Here is a 17,104-nt window from a genome sequence, read left to right as displayed (position 1 = left end):
TTTGGAGTCCTTCCATAAATGCTTTGATAACTGGAATTCTAAACAGAGAAACATGCTGTCTGTTTTGAAGATATGCAGCTGTGGCTGCTAAATGTAAACAAATGGGCGTGTCAGCTAGATTTGCTTTTTGTAAATGTAGCAAATAACATACAATGTCTTGTACTGTTGGCTTGAGATGGTTAATGTTTTGCGTTTTACAATAGCAAACAAAATGTTTCCATTTTGTCGCATAACATTGTCTAGTTGTGGTTTTGCATGCTTGTTTAAGAATATCCATACATTCCTCTGGTAACTGTAAATAAGCAAATGCTCTGACCTCAGGAGCCATTCGCTAGGTTGTGGGACCTGGGTTTCGGATTTCTTCTTTGTCACTGTCTTTGTGTCAGAAGGTCTGGTCTGCTGGGAAGAGTTTGATGTGGAACAACTGAGAGTTCTAAAAGTGTTGTGAACCATATTTTACGCGCCCATGAAGGGGCCACCAGGATCACGTTGAGGGAAAATTGTTTGAGCCTCCTGAACAGAAAGGGCATGAGTGGGAGAGGGTGAAAAGCATAAGCACATATCTCTGTCCAACTCATCCATAGAGCATTGCCTTTGGATTGAGGGTGTGGGGACCTGGAGGTGAAGCTTGGGCATTTTGTGTTTTCTGCTGTGGCGAAAAGGTCTATCTGAGGAGTCCTCCACTTTAGGAAGTATTTTTGAAGGACTTGTGAGTGGAGTTCCCATTCGTGGACTGCTGAGCAGGTCTGCAAAGTTGTTGTCCTTTCCTGGGAGATACTCTGCCACCAGGTGAATGTGGTGGTGGTGGAGAGTCCACTTCCATAGAGTTGTGACAATTGGGACGACCATGTCCCCCCTTGTTCCTGTTGGTAATACAAGCCTGTCATGTTGTCCTTGTGGACTAAGACAACCTTGTGAGACAGGTGATGAAGAAATGCTTTCAGGACTAGAAACGCTGACTGAAGCTAAGGTAATTGATATGGAGCAGTTGGTGACCGAGATCCCATAGTCCCTGTACTGTGAAGTCTTGAAGGTGAGCACCCCAACCTGTCAGTGATGCATCCGTGGACAGAATGACTTGAGGCACAGGGTCCAGAAAAGGCCGCCCTTTCAACAGGTTGGTAGTGTTCCACCATTGCAGAGAGCGGTGAGTATGGCGGTCTAACACTATCTTCCAGGTGACCCTGTGACTGAGACGACTGACGAGACAGACTCTGCTGTAGAGGATGTATGTGGAGTCTTGCTTGGGGAAAAATGGCAATGCAGGAAGCCATCATCCCTAAGGGGCGCATGATAATTCTGAGTGAGTATGTACGATTCTCCTGAAACTGTGGGAGAAAGGACTAAAATGTGCAAATCTGAGCAGGGCTGTGGTATGCTAGCCCCCAACTCTACATTGACAATAGCGATATCTGAAGAGGTTGTAGATGGGATTTGACAAAGCTGATTGTGAATTGCAACATGTGAAGCAGGTCCACTGTCATCTGAGCGTGATATTGACACTGCTGTAGTGTGCTGGCTTTGATAAGCCAGTCATCTAGGTAAGGGAACACGTGTATGTTCTGTCTTCTGAGATGTGCAGCGACTACTGCTAAGTACTTTGTAAAAGACACTGGGAGCAGTCGTGACTCTGAAAGGCAGGACTATGAATTGGTAATGTTTGCCTGCAACCACGAATCTTAGGTATTTTCTGTGTGCACAGTGGATGGGGATATACAATTAGGGTCATCATGTAGTCACCTTGTTCTAGAAGCGGAATAACGTCTCGAAGAGTAGCCATATGAAAGTGTTGTGAGAGAATGTAGTGGTTTAATGGTCTGAGGCCCAGAGTAGGCCTGAGAGCGCAGTCTTTTTTGGGAATGAGAAAGCATAGGGAGTATATTCTAGATACCTGTTGTTGTAAGGGGACATGCTTGAAGGCCTCTTTGAGAAGAACGGACTGAACCTCTTGTTTGAGAAGTGTGAGGTGATCGTGGGATAGTTTGAGTGCGAGGAGGAATATTTGAAGAAGTGGTAATGAGCTCCAGACAATAACCATGTTGGATAATGGAAAGGGTCCATTGATCTGTGGTGAACCTCAGGTGGCAGTGCTCTTACATTTGCCTTGGTTGTTAATGCCTTTATAGACTCCACTGAAGAAACCCCTAGAATATGAGGCTGAAGGCTGTCTGGGATACGAAGTAGGTGCCTCTGAGGTTGTAGATTTGTAACCACCTCTGAATGAGGGGTGAGGAAAAGTGCCCCTTTGTGAGGGGGATTGAAGAGCACCAATGGCTTTTGCAGTGTTGGTATCTGTTTTCAGCTTTTCTATGGGGAGTTCACTTGAGGTCCGAAAAGGTGCTCCTTATCGAAGGGCATATTAAGCGCTGCTTGCTGGACCTCTGGTTGAACCCAGAGCATCAAAGCCACGCGTACCTCCTTATTAAAACACTAGTGCTAATACTGCGTGCAGCTGTGTCTGCGGCATCTAGGGCACAGCGGATGGAGTTGTTTGTGACTGTCTGCCCCTCTGCAACAGGCTGCTGCCCTTTTTTGCTGTGCTCATCTGGGAGAAATTGGAGGAGCACCTCCATTTCATCCCAGTGAGCCCGGTCATATCTGGCTACCAGGGCCCGTGAGTTGGCGATACGCCAATGATTGGCTACCTGTGCAGCTACCCTTTTGCCGGCAGCATCCACCTTTTTACTCTCCTCATCGGGAGGAGGAGAGTCCCCTGTGGCCTGACTATTGGCCCGTTTCCGTGCAGTGGTGGCCACTACAGAGTCTGGAGGGACCTGGGATCTGATGTATAGCGGGTCAGAGGGAGCAGGCTTATATTTCTTGTCTACTCTAGGCGTGATAAGCCTAGAGTGGACAGACTCTTTAAAAATGTAATCTGCATGACGAAGCATGCTGGAGAGCATCAGGAGAAACAGGATATCCCTATGTGTAGATATAAGGGTATCGAACATGATGTCCTGCTCAATGGGGTCCCTGTTCAGCTCAAGATTATGGAAAGCGGCTACCCCAGTTACTACCTGCTGGTAGGATGAACTGTCCTCTGTTGGGGAGGATTGTGTGGGGTACAAGTCTGGGTCAGTACTTAACATGGGATCAGGGTCATATGTATCTCAATTGGGGGGGGGGGGGGGGAGAGGAAAGGGGGGTACAGATGAAGCAATAGTGCACCCTGTACCCTCCTGGATATGGAGGCAATGCTGTTGAGCATACATCACTTACAAAATAGGTTCAATAGGTGATGGCTTAGCTGAAGACTGGTTGAAGTATTTCTGCTCCCAAGGTGTTAGCTCCCTTGTTTTCGAAGCCGAAGTTATCGGCCTGTGTACTATCTAAGCACCGAAGCAGAGGTAGAAGCTGATAAGCTGAAGTTTGGACCGAGAGGGCAACGATGTCTCAGATTGAGGTGCAGGAGGTGGACGACGAACATGTTGTCTTGGCTATTTTTGAAGTTGAGCCAGAGGGTGGGGCAGCCTAAAAAGTTTTTATGGTTCTGTCCATGGCCTGGTGGCAGTGGCGATCCGGTGACCTCTGCAAGGGGCTTTTTAAAAATCTTATGGTGGGCAGGAACGGCCACTGTACTCACAGGCTGCACGGATGTCACCTTGTGGCTTTCAATATCCAACTGCACATCGGAGTCCTGGATCGAAAAGGCCTCCTCTTGTTCTGGCTCCTCCTAGGCGTGTTCCTCCCCAAAGATGCTCGGGATGTTGCTCAGAGTCTTGTGCGCCATCTACAAGCGACAGGCTCTTCCGTCCCAAAGTGTCTTTTTCGACCGGAAAGAGTTGCAGGCGTCACAAATAACTTCCTTGTGGTCAGGGGCGAGGCACAAGTTACACACCAGATGTTGGTCGGTGAGGTGGAATTGTGCGTGGCACAGAGTGTAGGAAAGTCCTCTATTTCTGGCATGGTTACCCCCCACTTTTTGTCTGATGTCAGTGTGCTTAGTCTTGTTTCACTGGGATCCTGCTAATCAGGACCCCAGTGATTGTGCTCTCTCCTTCAAATGTGGTTGTTTTGGTACTTCATACACTCCACAATTGGCATACTGGTGTACTCCTGTAAGTCCCTGGTAGATGGTACTTAGGTACCCAGGGCATTGGTGCACCAGGAATCTCCCATGGGCTGCAGCATGTATTATGCCACCCAAGGGAGTCCATGCAAACTGTCAGCAGGCCTGCCATTTGCAGCCTGCGTGAAATGGTGCACGCACCCTTTCACTGCTGGTCACTATACCAGGTCACTGTAAGGGCACGGTGCAGGTCCCTGTGTGAATGGCACCACTGTATGAGCAGAGGTGCCCCTATGAACTCCAGTTCCAATTCCCTGAGCTTCGTAAATGCAGAAAAGCCATTTTATCTATGTACTGGCCACTGGTCACTACCGGTGGTCCCGCTACATAATGGTAACTCCAAACCTGGGCATGTTTGGTATCCAACATGTCAGAATCATACCCCAATACTTATTCCAGTATGGGTGGCATGATTCCATGCACCCTGGGGTTCCTTAGAGGATCCCCCCTACCAGTCTTCAAAGGTCTGCGGGCAGCCCACACTGCTGCAGCCCCCTAGACACAATTCTGCCCTTCTGCTGCTTGACCAGCTCGAGCAGGGGAAAGCAAGGATTTCCTGTAGGAGAAGGGTGCAACCTCCTCTCCTTTGGAAACAGGTGTTACTGGGCTGGGGTGGGGTAGCCTCGCAGCGCCACCAGACTGCTTTGACGGGCACATTTAGTGCCCTCTTTGCATAATGTGGTTTGCACCAGTCCAGAGACCAATGGTCCCCGCTCTGGCGCAAAACACACAAAGTAAAGGGGAGTGACCACTGCTATATCCATCTCCACCCACAGGATGGTGCCCAGAGTTCCTCTAGGTGGTCATTTGGTTCTGCCATCTTGGAATCAAGATATGCAGAAGCCTCTGGGAGCATCTGACTGGTTAGGCCAGGAAGCTGACAACAGTTACCCATCCTGATAGGTGGTCACCCCAGAGAGTGACCAAACCACCTTTTCGGGCTATTCAGGGACTCCCTTGTGGGTGGGTCCCCAGATTTGCCATGCAAGTTACTGCAAGGAACTCTCTGCAAGACATCTTCTGCTCCTGGCCTCTGGAACCGCTGCTGGAGTACACAGGAACCGGACAACACTGCATCACCTGAGAAGACTTCTCTTGGCAACATTGTTTCTGTGGCTCCGGTTAGCATTCTGCAACATCTCCTAAGCTGTGCAACCTTTGGGACCAAAAAGATTTCGACTGCACCAAGAAGCAAGAAGGAATTTCCCTTGGAGTGAAGGAGTCACTCCCCTGCATCCACAGGCACCAAGGCAACGACGTCCGGCTGGAGGGATCTTCTGTCCATCGGATCTGCGAAGAGTCTCCAACAAAGGTGGTGGTTCTGAGGGATCACCCGGGTCCTCTCTGCCTTCTGTCCAGCGTAGGAGATGGCGAGCCCTTGTCTCTGCCACTGGGACAGAACCCCTGTGCACTGCAACTGTTGAGCCAACCAAGGCTTGTTGACACCTGCTCCGAGGGATCTTCAGGCTCCAAATAGCCCCAGCCCCCAGCACTCTACCTCTGCAAGGACAGTCTCCTCTCTGCAGCTCCAGCGACGTTGGACGCCTCTTCAGGTGTGCTGACTGGGTCTCACTGTGGCTTACTGTGCCTGCTGCCAGTGGGTTGCTTGTGGGGGTTCCAACTGCTTCTTCTGGTTCTCCTGCATCCTGAGGGTCTGTCCAGACTCCCCTCCTCCAAGGATCGCGTCTCAAGGACCTTGCTGGTCCTCCACAGCACTGCAAAACCTCCAATAGCTCTTTTGCAATTGCCTGTGCTTGTCGGTGGTCCTCCAGACCACTGACCCATGTGCAACCCCGCAAATGTCTAGGGACAGCTGGTAGGCGACTTTACGGACTCCTCTGCAGCTCCTGGACTCCACAACTTGACTTCATTAATCACCAACGAACCAGATCTTCAGCTACACAAGGTGCAGGGGCATTGCCTCCTTCCTGACTGGACTGGACTCTGTCCCCTTCTTTTGCAGGTCCTCCTTGCTCGGGATCTGCCCTTTGGTTCTACCGACCTGGTCCTGGTTCTGCATTTCTCCAACCACAACATCCCCATGTTAGCCTATGGGACGGCTGGATAACTTATCTCTCTGCACCCGGCCGCTGGAGATCTTTTAGGTACTTACCTTTTGGAGTTCCACTCTTCCCCAGCCCTTGGCTAACTACTCCATACACTCTGGTGGGGGACACCCGTTTGCATTCCATTTTTTTAGTATATGGTTTGACCCCCTAATTTATGCCTTCCCTGAGTACTCACTAGAGTATATACTGTGTGTTCAGACCTCCAGAGGAGGTATACCACTGGTAGTCTAGTTTGGTGTGCCTATAATAAAGTACCTTAATTTTTGCAACACTGTGTTTCCTTTCATGTGTGATAAGATACTGAGTGACCACTGTGGTTTTGCAAGCGCTTCACATGCCATCTAGAGAAGTCTTGGCTGCTCACCACAGCTACCCTAGAGAGTCCTGGCTGTCTAGACACTGTAACACTATCTAATAAAGGATGCCTGGACCCAGTATAAAGTTTAACACCATAGGCGTCCACCACACTGGACCAGCTTCCAACACCAAGGACAGAAATGAAACCACCGTCTGTTCTATCAGCTCAGAATAACTTTTGGTGCCAAGTGGTGAGGTAGGCCTGGTTGGTGCCTGATCAGTGCCCGGGCCAACGAGTGGAGACAAACGCGAAGATGGAAATACGTGACTGAGAATACCGTCAGAGACAGAAGCAAAGAACAAGACCGAGTAGAAAGATTGAGAGAAGACACACAAGTCCGAACACGACAGCAGAGAGAAAACAATCTAACAAAGGAGTCGATGCCCATGCGCAGTACTACCGAAGCGGAGAAGTCACTCGATCGTGTGACTCGAAAGAATGCTTCTTCAAAGAAAAACAACTTGCAACACTCCGGACCCAACACTAGATGGCAGGAGTATGCATCGGATGTGTATCTACAGCCACACATGCCATCGAACATAAGATTACTAGGATCACACCAACACAGACATGTTCTAACAACAGGGTGGGTGGAAGGGAAAAGGTGGAAGAGAAAGTTTCCTGCCCTCTATCCCCCTCTACAAACCTGGAACACAACAAACATACCACTCACCTGAGGGGGCATGGCTCCATATGAGTGTGTGGGGGTCATCTGACGGATAGGATGTGCCATCATTCCCTGCCCATGCTGAAAAGGACAAAGACATGCAGTCACGACCACAGCAATGAGAGCTTCTTATTGGCACTGCTAACACTACTGCAGTGCAAGCTCTCGTCAGGAAGTGATGGAGTGCCAGCCTTGGGAACGCACTACTTCTATCGGACTTAATTAAGAAGAAAGTTGGAAGTGTAAGTTTCTGCACAGTGCTATAAAGATACTGGTAGCGCGAGCATGTCCACAAGGAAGTAAAAGACTGGCAGTGTTAGCTCCTTCACAATGCTGTAAGATAGTGGTGGTGTAAGCACTTCCTTAATGCAATAAAGTACCTTCACACTGCTGTAAAACACTGCCAGTGTGAGCTCCTTCGCAGTGCTGTAAGATACTGGCAGTGAAAGCTCCTTCACAGTATAAGATACTGGCACGGTTAGTTCCTTCACAGTGCAATAAAATCTTGCATTGTGAGCTCCTTCCAGTGCTATGAAATACTGGCAATGTGAGCTCATTCACAATGCTGTAAGATACTGGCAGCGTGAGCTTCTTGATACTGATGTATTATACTGCCACTGGGAGCCCCTTCACACAGCAAAAACACATGGTGAGCTCCTTCGCAGTGCTATAAAATACTGTCAACATGAGTGTCCTCAATGTAATGCAAGATACTGACAGAGTATGCTCCTTCATAATGCTGTAGATACTGGTGGTGTGAGCTCCTCCATACTGCCTTATATGTGCAATGTGACCCTCCTCACAGCGCTGTAAGATACTTACATTGTGAGCTCCTTCACTGGGTCTTAAAATACTGCAGTGTGAGCTGCTTCACAGGTCTATAAAATACTGGCAGTGTGAGCTCTATCAAAATGCTGAACTCTTTCACAGTACTTACAAAAATGAGTGTGTGAGCTCCTCAGTGCAGTAAGATACTGTCAGTATGAGCTCCTTGGCAGTGCTATTCAATACTGGCATTGTGAGCTTCTTCACAGTGCTGTAAGTTTCTGGCACAATCAGCTCCTCCACACTGCTATAAAATACTCAGTGTCAGTTTCCTAACGGTGCTATTGGTGTGAACTTCTTCACAGGGTTGCACTATACTGACATTGGGAGAACCTCCACAGTGCTTAAAAATACTGGCAGTGTGAGCTCCTCTACAGTGTTAAAAAATACTGTTGTGAGATTCTTCACAGTGCCTTAAAATACACAAGGTGTGAGCTATCTCAATGTGAGCCCACTCACGGTACTGTAGGATACTGGCAATGAGCGATCCTCCACAGTGCTGTGAGATACTGGCAGTTCTTAGCGTCTCCACAGTGCTGTGAGATACTGGCAGTCTGAGCTCCTCCACAGTGCTGTGAGATACTGGCAGTCTGAGCGCCTTCACAGTGCTGTGAGATACTGGCAGTCTGAGCGCCTCCACAGTGCTGTGAGATACTGGCAGTCTGAGCGCCTCCACAGTGCTGTGAGATACTGGCAGTCTGAGCTCCTCCACAGTGCTGTGAGATACTGGCAGTCTGAGCACCTCCACAGTGCTGTGATACACTGGTAGTATGAGCTCCTCCACAGTGCTGTGATACACTGGTAGTATGAGCTCCTCCACAGTGCTGTGAGATACTGGCAGTCTGAGCTCCTCCACAGCTGTGAGATACTGGCAGTATGAGCGCCTCCACAGTGCTGTGAGATACTGGTAGTATGAGCTCCTCCACAGTGCTGTGAGATACTGGCAGTGTGAGCTCCTTCACAGTGCTGTGAGATACTGGTAGTCTGTGCTCCTCCACAGTGCTGTGAGATACTGGCAGTCTGAGCTTCTCCACAGTGCTGTGAGATACTGGCAGTCTGAGCTCCTCCACAGTGCTGTAGGATATTGGCAGTGTGTGCTCTCTTGCAGTGCTGTAGGATGCGGGCAGTGTGTGCTCCCTCGCAGTGCTGTAGGATCCTGGTAGTGTGTGCTCCATCGCAGTGCTGTACGATACTAGCAGTGTGAGCTTCTCCACAGTGCTGTGAGATACTGGCAGTCTGAGCTCCTCCACAGTGCTGTAGGATATTGGCAGTGTGTGCTCTCTTGCAGTGCTGTAGGATGCGGGCAGTGTGTGCTCCCTCGCAGTGCTGTAGGATCCTGGTAGTGTGTGCTCCATCGCAGTGCTGTACGATACTAGCAGTGTGAGCTTCTCCACAGTGCTGTGAGATACTGGCAGTCTGAGCTCCTCCACAGTGCTGTAGGATATTGGCAGTGTGTGCTCCCTTGCAGTGCTGTAGGATGCGGGCAGTGTGTGCTCCCTCGCAGTGCTGTAGGATCCGGGCAGTGTGTGCTCCCTCGCAGTGCTGTAGGATCCTGGGAGTGTGTGCTCCATCGCAGTGCTGTATGATACTAGCAGTGTGAGCTTCTTCACAGTGCTGTAGGATACTGGCAGTCTGTGCTCCTCAACAATGCTGTAAGATACTGACAATCTGAGCTCCTTCACAGTGCTGTAGGATCCTGGCTGAGTGAGCTCCTCCACAGTGCTGTAGGATACTGGCAGTGTGTGCTCCCTCGCAGTGCTGTAGGATCCTGGCAGTGTGTGCTCCATCACAGTGCTGTAGGATCCTGGCAGTGTGTGCTCCATCACAGTGCTGTAGGATACTGGCAGTGTGTGCTCCATCACAGTGCTGTAGGATACTGGCAGTCTGAGCCCTCCACAGTGCTGTAAGATACTGGCAGTACGAGAACCTCCGTAGTGCTGTAAGCTACTGGCAGTGTGAGCTCCTCCACAGTGCTGTAGGATACTGGCAGTGTGGGCTCCTCTACAGTGCTGTAGGATACAAGCAGTATGAGCTTCTACAGTGCTGTAGGATACTGGCTGTGTGGGCTCCTCTACAGTACTGCAGGATACAGGCAGTATGAGCTTCTCCACAGTGCTGTAGGATACTGGCCGTGTGAGCACCATGATAGTACTGTAGGATACAGGCAGTGAGCGTTCCTCCACAGTGCTGTAAAATACTGGCAGTCTGAGCTCCTCCAGAGTGCTGTGAGATACTGGCAGTGTGAGCTCTTCCACCGTGCTGTAAGATACTGGTAGTGTGAGCTCCTGAACAGTACTGTAGGATACTGGCAGTATGAGATCTTTCACAGTGCTGTAGAGTACTGCAGTGAGCACTCCTCCACAGCGCTGTAAGATTCTGGCAGTGTGAGCTCCTTCATAGTGCTGTAGGATGCTGACAATGTGTGCTCCTTCACAGTGATGGAAGATACTGATAGTCTGAGCTCCACCACAATACTATAAGATAGAGGCAGTGTGAGCCCCTCCACAGTGATGTAATATACTGGCAGTGTGAGCTCCTACACAGTGATGGAAGATACTGATAGTCTGAGCTCCACCACACTGCTGTAAGATAAAGGCAGTGTGAGCCCCTCCACAGTGATGAAATATACTGGCAGTGTGAGCTCCTACACAGTGATGGAAGATACTGGCAGTGTGAGCTCCTACACAGTGATGGAAGATACTGATAGTCTGAGCTCCACCACACTGCTGTAAGATAAAGGCAGTGTGAGCCCCTCCACAGTGATGAAATATACTGGCAGTGTGAGCTCCTGCACAGTACAGTAGGATAAAGTCAGAGCTTCATCACACTGCTGGAAGATACTGGCAGCGTGAGCTCTTTCACAGTGCTGCAGGATACGGGAAGTGTGAGCTCCCCACGATGCTATAATAGTGGCAACGTGAGCACCTCAACACTGCTGTAAAATACTGACAGTGTGAGCTCTTCCACAGTGATCTAAGACACTGGCAGTGTGAGCTACCTCACAGTGATGTAGGATGTTGAAGGTCTGAGCTCCTCCACAGTACTTTAAGATGCTGGCAGTGGGAGTTCCTCCTCAGTGATGTAATATACTGGCAGTGTGAGCTTCTCCACAGTTGTGTAATGTACTGGCAGTCTGAGCTCCTACACAGTACTGTAGGATACAGGCAGTGTGGGCTCCTCTACAGTACCATAGGATACAGGCAGTATGAGCTCTTCTACAGAACTGTAGGATACTGGCAGTGTGGGCTCCTCTACAGAACTGTAGGATACTGGCAGTGTGAGCTCCTCCATAGTGATGTAATATACTGGCAGTCTGAGTTCTTCCACAGCACAGTAGGATACTGGCAGTCTGAGCACCTCCGCAGTGATGTAATACACTGGCAGTGTATGCTCTTTCACAGTGCTGTAAGATACTGGCGGTCTGAGCTCCTCTAAAGTGCTGTATGATAAAGGCAGTGTGAGTTCCTCCACAGTACTGTAGGATACAGTTAGAGGTTCCTTACACTTCTGTAAGATACTAGCAGTGTGAGATCACTAACGCAGCTGTAAGATACTGGCAGTGTGAGCTCCTCCACAATGCTGCAGGATACTGCCAGTCTGACCTCATCAACAGTACTGTAGGATACTGGCAGTGTCAGCTTTTCCACAGTACTTTAGGATACTGGCTGAGTGAGCTCCTCCACAATGATTTAATACACTGGCAGTGTGAGTTCCTCCACAGTGCTGTCAAATACTGCCTGTGTGAGCTCCTTCACAGTGCTGTAAGATATGGTTAGAGCTTCTTCACAATGCTGTAAGATGCTAGCAGGGTGAGATCCCTCACAGTGCTATAAAATACTGGCAGTGGGTTCCTTCACAGTACTTTAAAGTACTGGCATTGACATCTCCTTGAAAGTGCTATGCAATATTGGCACTGGCAGCTCCTTGAAAGTGCTATGCAATATTGGCACTGGCAGCTCCTTGAAAGTGCTATACAATATTGGCACTGGCAGCTCCTCGAAAGTGCTATGCAATATTGGCACTGGCAGCTCCTTGAAAGTGCTATACAATACAGTAAGAGCTTTCTCACACTGCTATAAGATGCTGGCAGTGCGAGATCCCTCACAGTGCTGTAAAACACTGGTAGTGATTTACTTCACAGTGCTGTAAGCATTGGCATTGACAGCTCCTTGAAAGTGCTATAAAGTACTGGCATTGTGGCCTCCTTTGCAGTGCTATCCACTGCAAAGAAGAAGGGACAGGGAGAATCAATAGTCCAGTGTATACTCTCCCTACCAATCTCAATATTAAACAAAAATACACTGTTCCAAAAATAATGTAAGAAAAAGAAACATCGCCAGGCACTTCTATATATAGGAGCCAAAACCCTCACACATCTTATTAGATGTCATGCTTCATCATAGGGTGGCTCCTCGTCAGACTGGTGCTGCAATATCTGACGGGCCCCGCAGGGGGGCTCTTTGACGGAGATCTTAGCTGATGGTATGTGCCACGGTGAAGAGCACGCAGGAATAGACTCAAACCTACAGGCAAAGACGAAGAACAAACAGGAGAGAAAAGACAGGAAAATTAAAATTGCCTCAGGAACCTCCAAACCATGGTTTATTGAATATGGCAGGATCCTGGTCAAGGTTAAAAAAACAATGCAGAGCAAACAGGAAATAATGCACCCACGCTCTACTGAAAACAGGGTGGAAGGAACTTGCTTCCACCAAGAAAGGCCAACATGTTTCGCGCCTCACACTAGTCCAATCGGATCATATGGTGCTTCTTCAGGACCAAAAACAACAATAACTTCTGGATGTATTTATAAACTCAATTGAAACTGTACCAAGTATTGGAAAATCAGAGCGAAATAAGAAATGAGTCTTTTCTCTCCTGTTTGTTCTTCGTCTTTGCCTGTAGGTTTGAGTCTATTCCTGCGTGCTCTTCACCGTGGCACATACCATCAGCTAGGATCTCCGGCAAAGAGCCCCCTGCGGGGCCCGTCAGATATTGCAGCACCAGTCTGACGAGGAGCCACCCTATGATGAAGCATGACATCTAATAAGATGTGTGAGGGTTTTGGCTCCTATATATAGAAGTGCCTGGCGATGTTTCTTTTTCTTACATTATTTTTGGAACAGTGTATTTTTGTTTAATATTGACATATATCAATAGACTACTACAGTGCCATCTTTTCGCATAGTGCTTCATGCTACAGAAACTACTTCAGAGTGAACGCCTAACGTAGCGATAGAGAACTGTGCAATGCCATAATTTTCCACAGCGCTATAGAATGCTAGCAGTGTGAGCTTCTCCCACTGTGCTACTGAAAGATGACGTGAGCACTTGGTTGTACACTATGCAGTGCTGCCGTTGATAGACTGCAGACTGTGCGCTCATTCATAGTGCAAGAGAATAGCAGCAGAGTACACCTCCTTCTACTGCTACAGGATGCAGATGCAGGCAGCATAATCTCCTTCAAGTGAGTTTTGGAACTCCAGCAACGTGACATCCTCCCAAGCGCTATATGATGCTGGCAGTGTGAGCTCCTCCCCGAGGTGCTGCTGGAGAAATCTGGAAGTGAGGCTCCTGTTACACCCCTTGCTCTATAGAGTGCTGGCAGAGTGACTTCCTGCCACAGTGCTTAGAGTGCTAGCAGGGTGAGCTTCTTTCAAAGCACTAAAAAAATCAGTAGCGAGAGGGTCCTGACTTAGTGCTTTATATAATCCTTGCAAAGTGAGTTCTTTCACGGCACTCTAGAATGCTGGCCATGGGAGCTCCTTTCACAGGGAGTCCCACTCCACACAGATACAATAGTGGTAGGGTGAGCTCCTCCTCGTGCTACAAAACGCTGCCGTATGAGCGGTGGTGTGACCTCACCCATGCTCAAGTGCAATGAGGAAGAGTTTGTCACTGGCAGAGGGCTCCCCAGCGGATTGGCAGACGTGTCCAGTTCTGCAGAGTACTCTGTAGTGAAGGTTTCTCCGTCAAGCAGCTCTGGTGAAGGGGAGCAATACAGACCCATATAGTTAAAGCAACACAGAGTATACAAATATCATCCAGAGGGAACCTGTACTTGGCCAACATGGAAGACTTCCTGGGGGCAGAATGAAGCCGGGAAAAGAATGTCTTACTGGGTTGCCCCGGGAGAATGTGGAAAAGAACGCTTGCTACAAAATGAGACAGCCTTGATGACACTAGCACCTCACAGCTGGGAAGAGAATCTGATAAACACCAGACCCAGACAACCAGTGTGCTTAATAGAAGGACGTTCCTTTGGGTAAAAGCTCACCCTGGGACTCTTCTGGCTTTCAAATGTAAACCCAAGAGGCACAGGCATTATCACACTGTGATAAACTGTGCCTCGGAAGGCAGAATTGTAAAACCGCTTAAAATAGAATCTCAATGAGCTACTCACTCAGAAGCTGTACATTCTACAAAACAGCAAACAGCCTCGACCACCCACAGTGACTGCCTGTGCTATCTCACTGTAGCCTACTCAGACTAGACAAGAGATCAGCAAGTTACCTGGTCCAAACTGCTGTGTGTCCATCCCAACCAGCATCTGGCTTCATTATCAATTATGGTTTAGGGGTCAAAGCAATCTACTTTTTAATTTCAGAGATTTTCTGATTATACGGCCCACAGGTGCCATACCCTATTGCCACTTACAACACAAGATCTTCCTATGATAAAGATGAATTGCAGGGCCAAGAGTGTCTTGGCACAACACATGTAGATGATATGACTGTTGGGGCTCTGCAAGGGTCTGGATTATCTGACTAGTAAAGGGAGAGCTGAGTGGGTCCCTCTGCAGTTTCGCTGTATGGCAGCAAGTAGCAGAGACAACTCTATTTTTCATCCGGCAGTTCCAGCCAAACACTGGCATGTGCATCTGCAGTGACCACCCGTACAATCCCCTAGATGCTCGATCTATAGCACATAATTATCAAGGGGATAGTACCAATATGCTCATCACAGCTGGCCTTTGGAGAGACAATCTAATGTATCTTCATGGTCGAAGAGACGAAACCTTCTATTGATCATTCGCATTGTACAACTTCACCCTTGAAAGAAATGAAGATCTATGTTTTAACTCATCAAATTTGGAACATCCTAGGCATATAGTGCCACCAGATGGCAAGCGGACAAAGCCCCTCCATTCTTTAGGACTATAGTTTTTCTTAATCAGATGCAACTCCATGGAGAACTAAGCTCCCCATATAAGCAGCCAGTGTACCCCTTCCATTGGAGCTTTGACCTACATGTGACCACTCAAAGAATCATCTTCTCGTGAAAGCCTTTAGTTGGTGTCACAACCTACTAGGGAGCCAATGTCATAGATCCACCACCCTGGAAACAGTCAGCCCATCTCTGTCCCTCCATAAAGGCTTCTGTTTGCTGTCATCTGCCAGAGCACACGCGCCCACTGAGCATAGAGGAAAATAACTGCCCAAACTAAATAAACGCTTTATCAGAGTGATATCCTATTGGAAGGTGCTGAGACAAGGCAGGTGCAAGATGAAATGCAGCGCAGGTTCTTTTATGTCAGTGCATGCTCACTCGAAGGTCCATCTGTACCTAGGATGGAAAGGAAAGCTGGCAAATGGAGAGAACACCATAAACTGCAGCATGAACCTCTTTAAAGCATGAGACTGTGGCGGGCAGGGTGGGAAACTAAAAAGCAGATGGTTACCCCAGCTTAACTTCACACCACACTAGCCCATCAGGGAAAATACCTTTAAATACTGCCCTATACGAAGGTTATTCAGAAAGGAAGAATCCTGTAGCCACTTTGTCTAAAAGAATGGCACTTTGATTGCGTTGTTTTCCAAGGGTTTGATCTGGTCGTTCTCCCTCTCTTCCCTCCCCTGCCTCACAGCCACTCTCTCGCTTGCCCCCATTCCATCCTCTCTCTCTGGGGTGACAATGATGGCCACCGTTAGGAGGGGGACATTATATGATGCTGCAAAAACCAAAGAGGGACCTCCCACAGGAGGAATCCTGTGAGATCTAATCATTTGATGGTCTCTTACATCTTGCAGCGCCTGAACTTATTTCAACATTACAGCTGTCTAGACACACATTCTCCATTCAAGTAGGAATGGCAAGTAAGATGGAAGGAGCAGAGTAGGGGTGCAGTAGAGACTGCCTGTGTGCAGTGCAGTAAGAAAGACCCACATGGGGACCCTGAGCTGCTGGTATACTCACAATCTTCAACATGGCTTTGATCAACGGCCCAGCATTAGGCACCAAATGAATGCCGTCAGGCTGGTCGTCTTCAGATTAGATCAGTGAAAGAGGCTGAGGGCTGGCCTATTCTTATGCACAGGGGGGGCCCCAAGGGATCGGCTTCCTCTTGCTGGGCAATGAGGAGATCTTCCTCACTGAAGCTGTCTGGGGTACCAGAACGGTCTAGTGCTCTGCGCCCCAAATTGTTCCCTCAGGTACTGACGAGTATTCGAGTAAAGTGAGGCACGAGGAGCAGGTGGAGGTGTGGGAGAGGCAGATTGCATGCCTGGTGCTGGTCAGTCCATGGGTATTTAGCATGGATTGAGGACAATATTGGAACAGTATGCATTTCATCTCCCATGGCGGTAGTCTCAGGCGATGTTAAGTCGGAAACAGTGTTGGTCCACTGATGCGACTAGGACCCTGAGCATTTTTGGTGACTCTGGTCCTCGAGGCAAAAACCCATAATGAAAGAGCTCAAGGAGCCAAATTAAAAGACTAGACACCAACAGGATACGACAAGACTGCGGAGAAAAGATTGAACTATGAGCCCACTCAGTGCACGTCAAACCCAATGAGGAAAAAACCAATGTAACATGGAGTCGGATCCAATGCACAATGTATACTGTAGGAAGTTGGCTCTGTATGTGCTATTTCAAAGTAAGGAATAGCATGCACAGAGTCCAAGGGTTCCCCTTAGAGGTAAAATAGTGGTAAAAAGAGATAATACTAATGCTCTATTTTGTGGTAGTGTGGTCGAGCAGTAGGCTTATCCAAGGAGTAGTGTTAAGCATTTGTTGTACATACACATAGACAATAAATGAGGTACACACACTCAGAGACAAATCCAGCCAATAGGTTTTGTTATAGAAGAATATTTTTTCTTAGTTTATTTTAAG

The 17,104-nt window shown here is 48.5% G+C and overlaps 1 protein-coding gene across 13 annotated transcripts in view; it reads right to left on the bottom strand.

The window, feature by feature from the left end:
- Positions 1–17,104, bottom strand: part of MED12 (mediator complex subunit 12) — a 786,294-nt gene that overhangs the window by 125,424 nt on the left and 643,766 nt on the right. For 5 of the 13 annotated variants that reach the window (XM_069209253.1, XM_069209261.1, XM_069209285.1 and 2 more), the window contains one exon: positions 7,170–7,244. The exons of the other annotated variants lie outside the window; for them this stretch is intronic. In XM_069209253.1, coding sequence (XP_069065354.1) covers positions 7,170–7,244 — 75 coding nt within the window. The remainder of the gene's footprint in view (positions 1–7,169; positions 7,245–17,104) is intronic. 13 annotated transcript variants of the gene reach the window in all.

This window comes from Pleurodeles waltl, chromosome 2_1 (assembly GCF_031143425.1).
Source record: "Pleurodeles waltl isolate 20211129_DDA chromosome 2_1, aPleWal1.hap1.20221129, whole genome shotgun sequence".
Lineage (NCBI taxonomy): Eukaryota > Metazoa > Chordata > Amphibia > Caudata > Salamandridae > Pleurodeles > Pleurodeles waltl.
The sequence above is the reverse complement of the archived record's forward strand: the minus strand, read 5'-3'. Positions and strand labels throughout refer to the sequence as shown.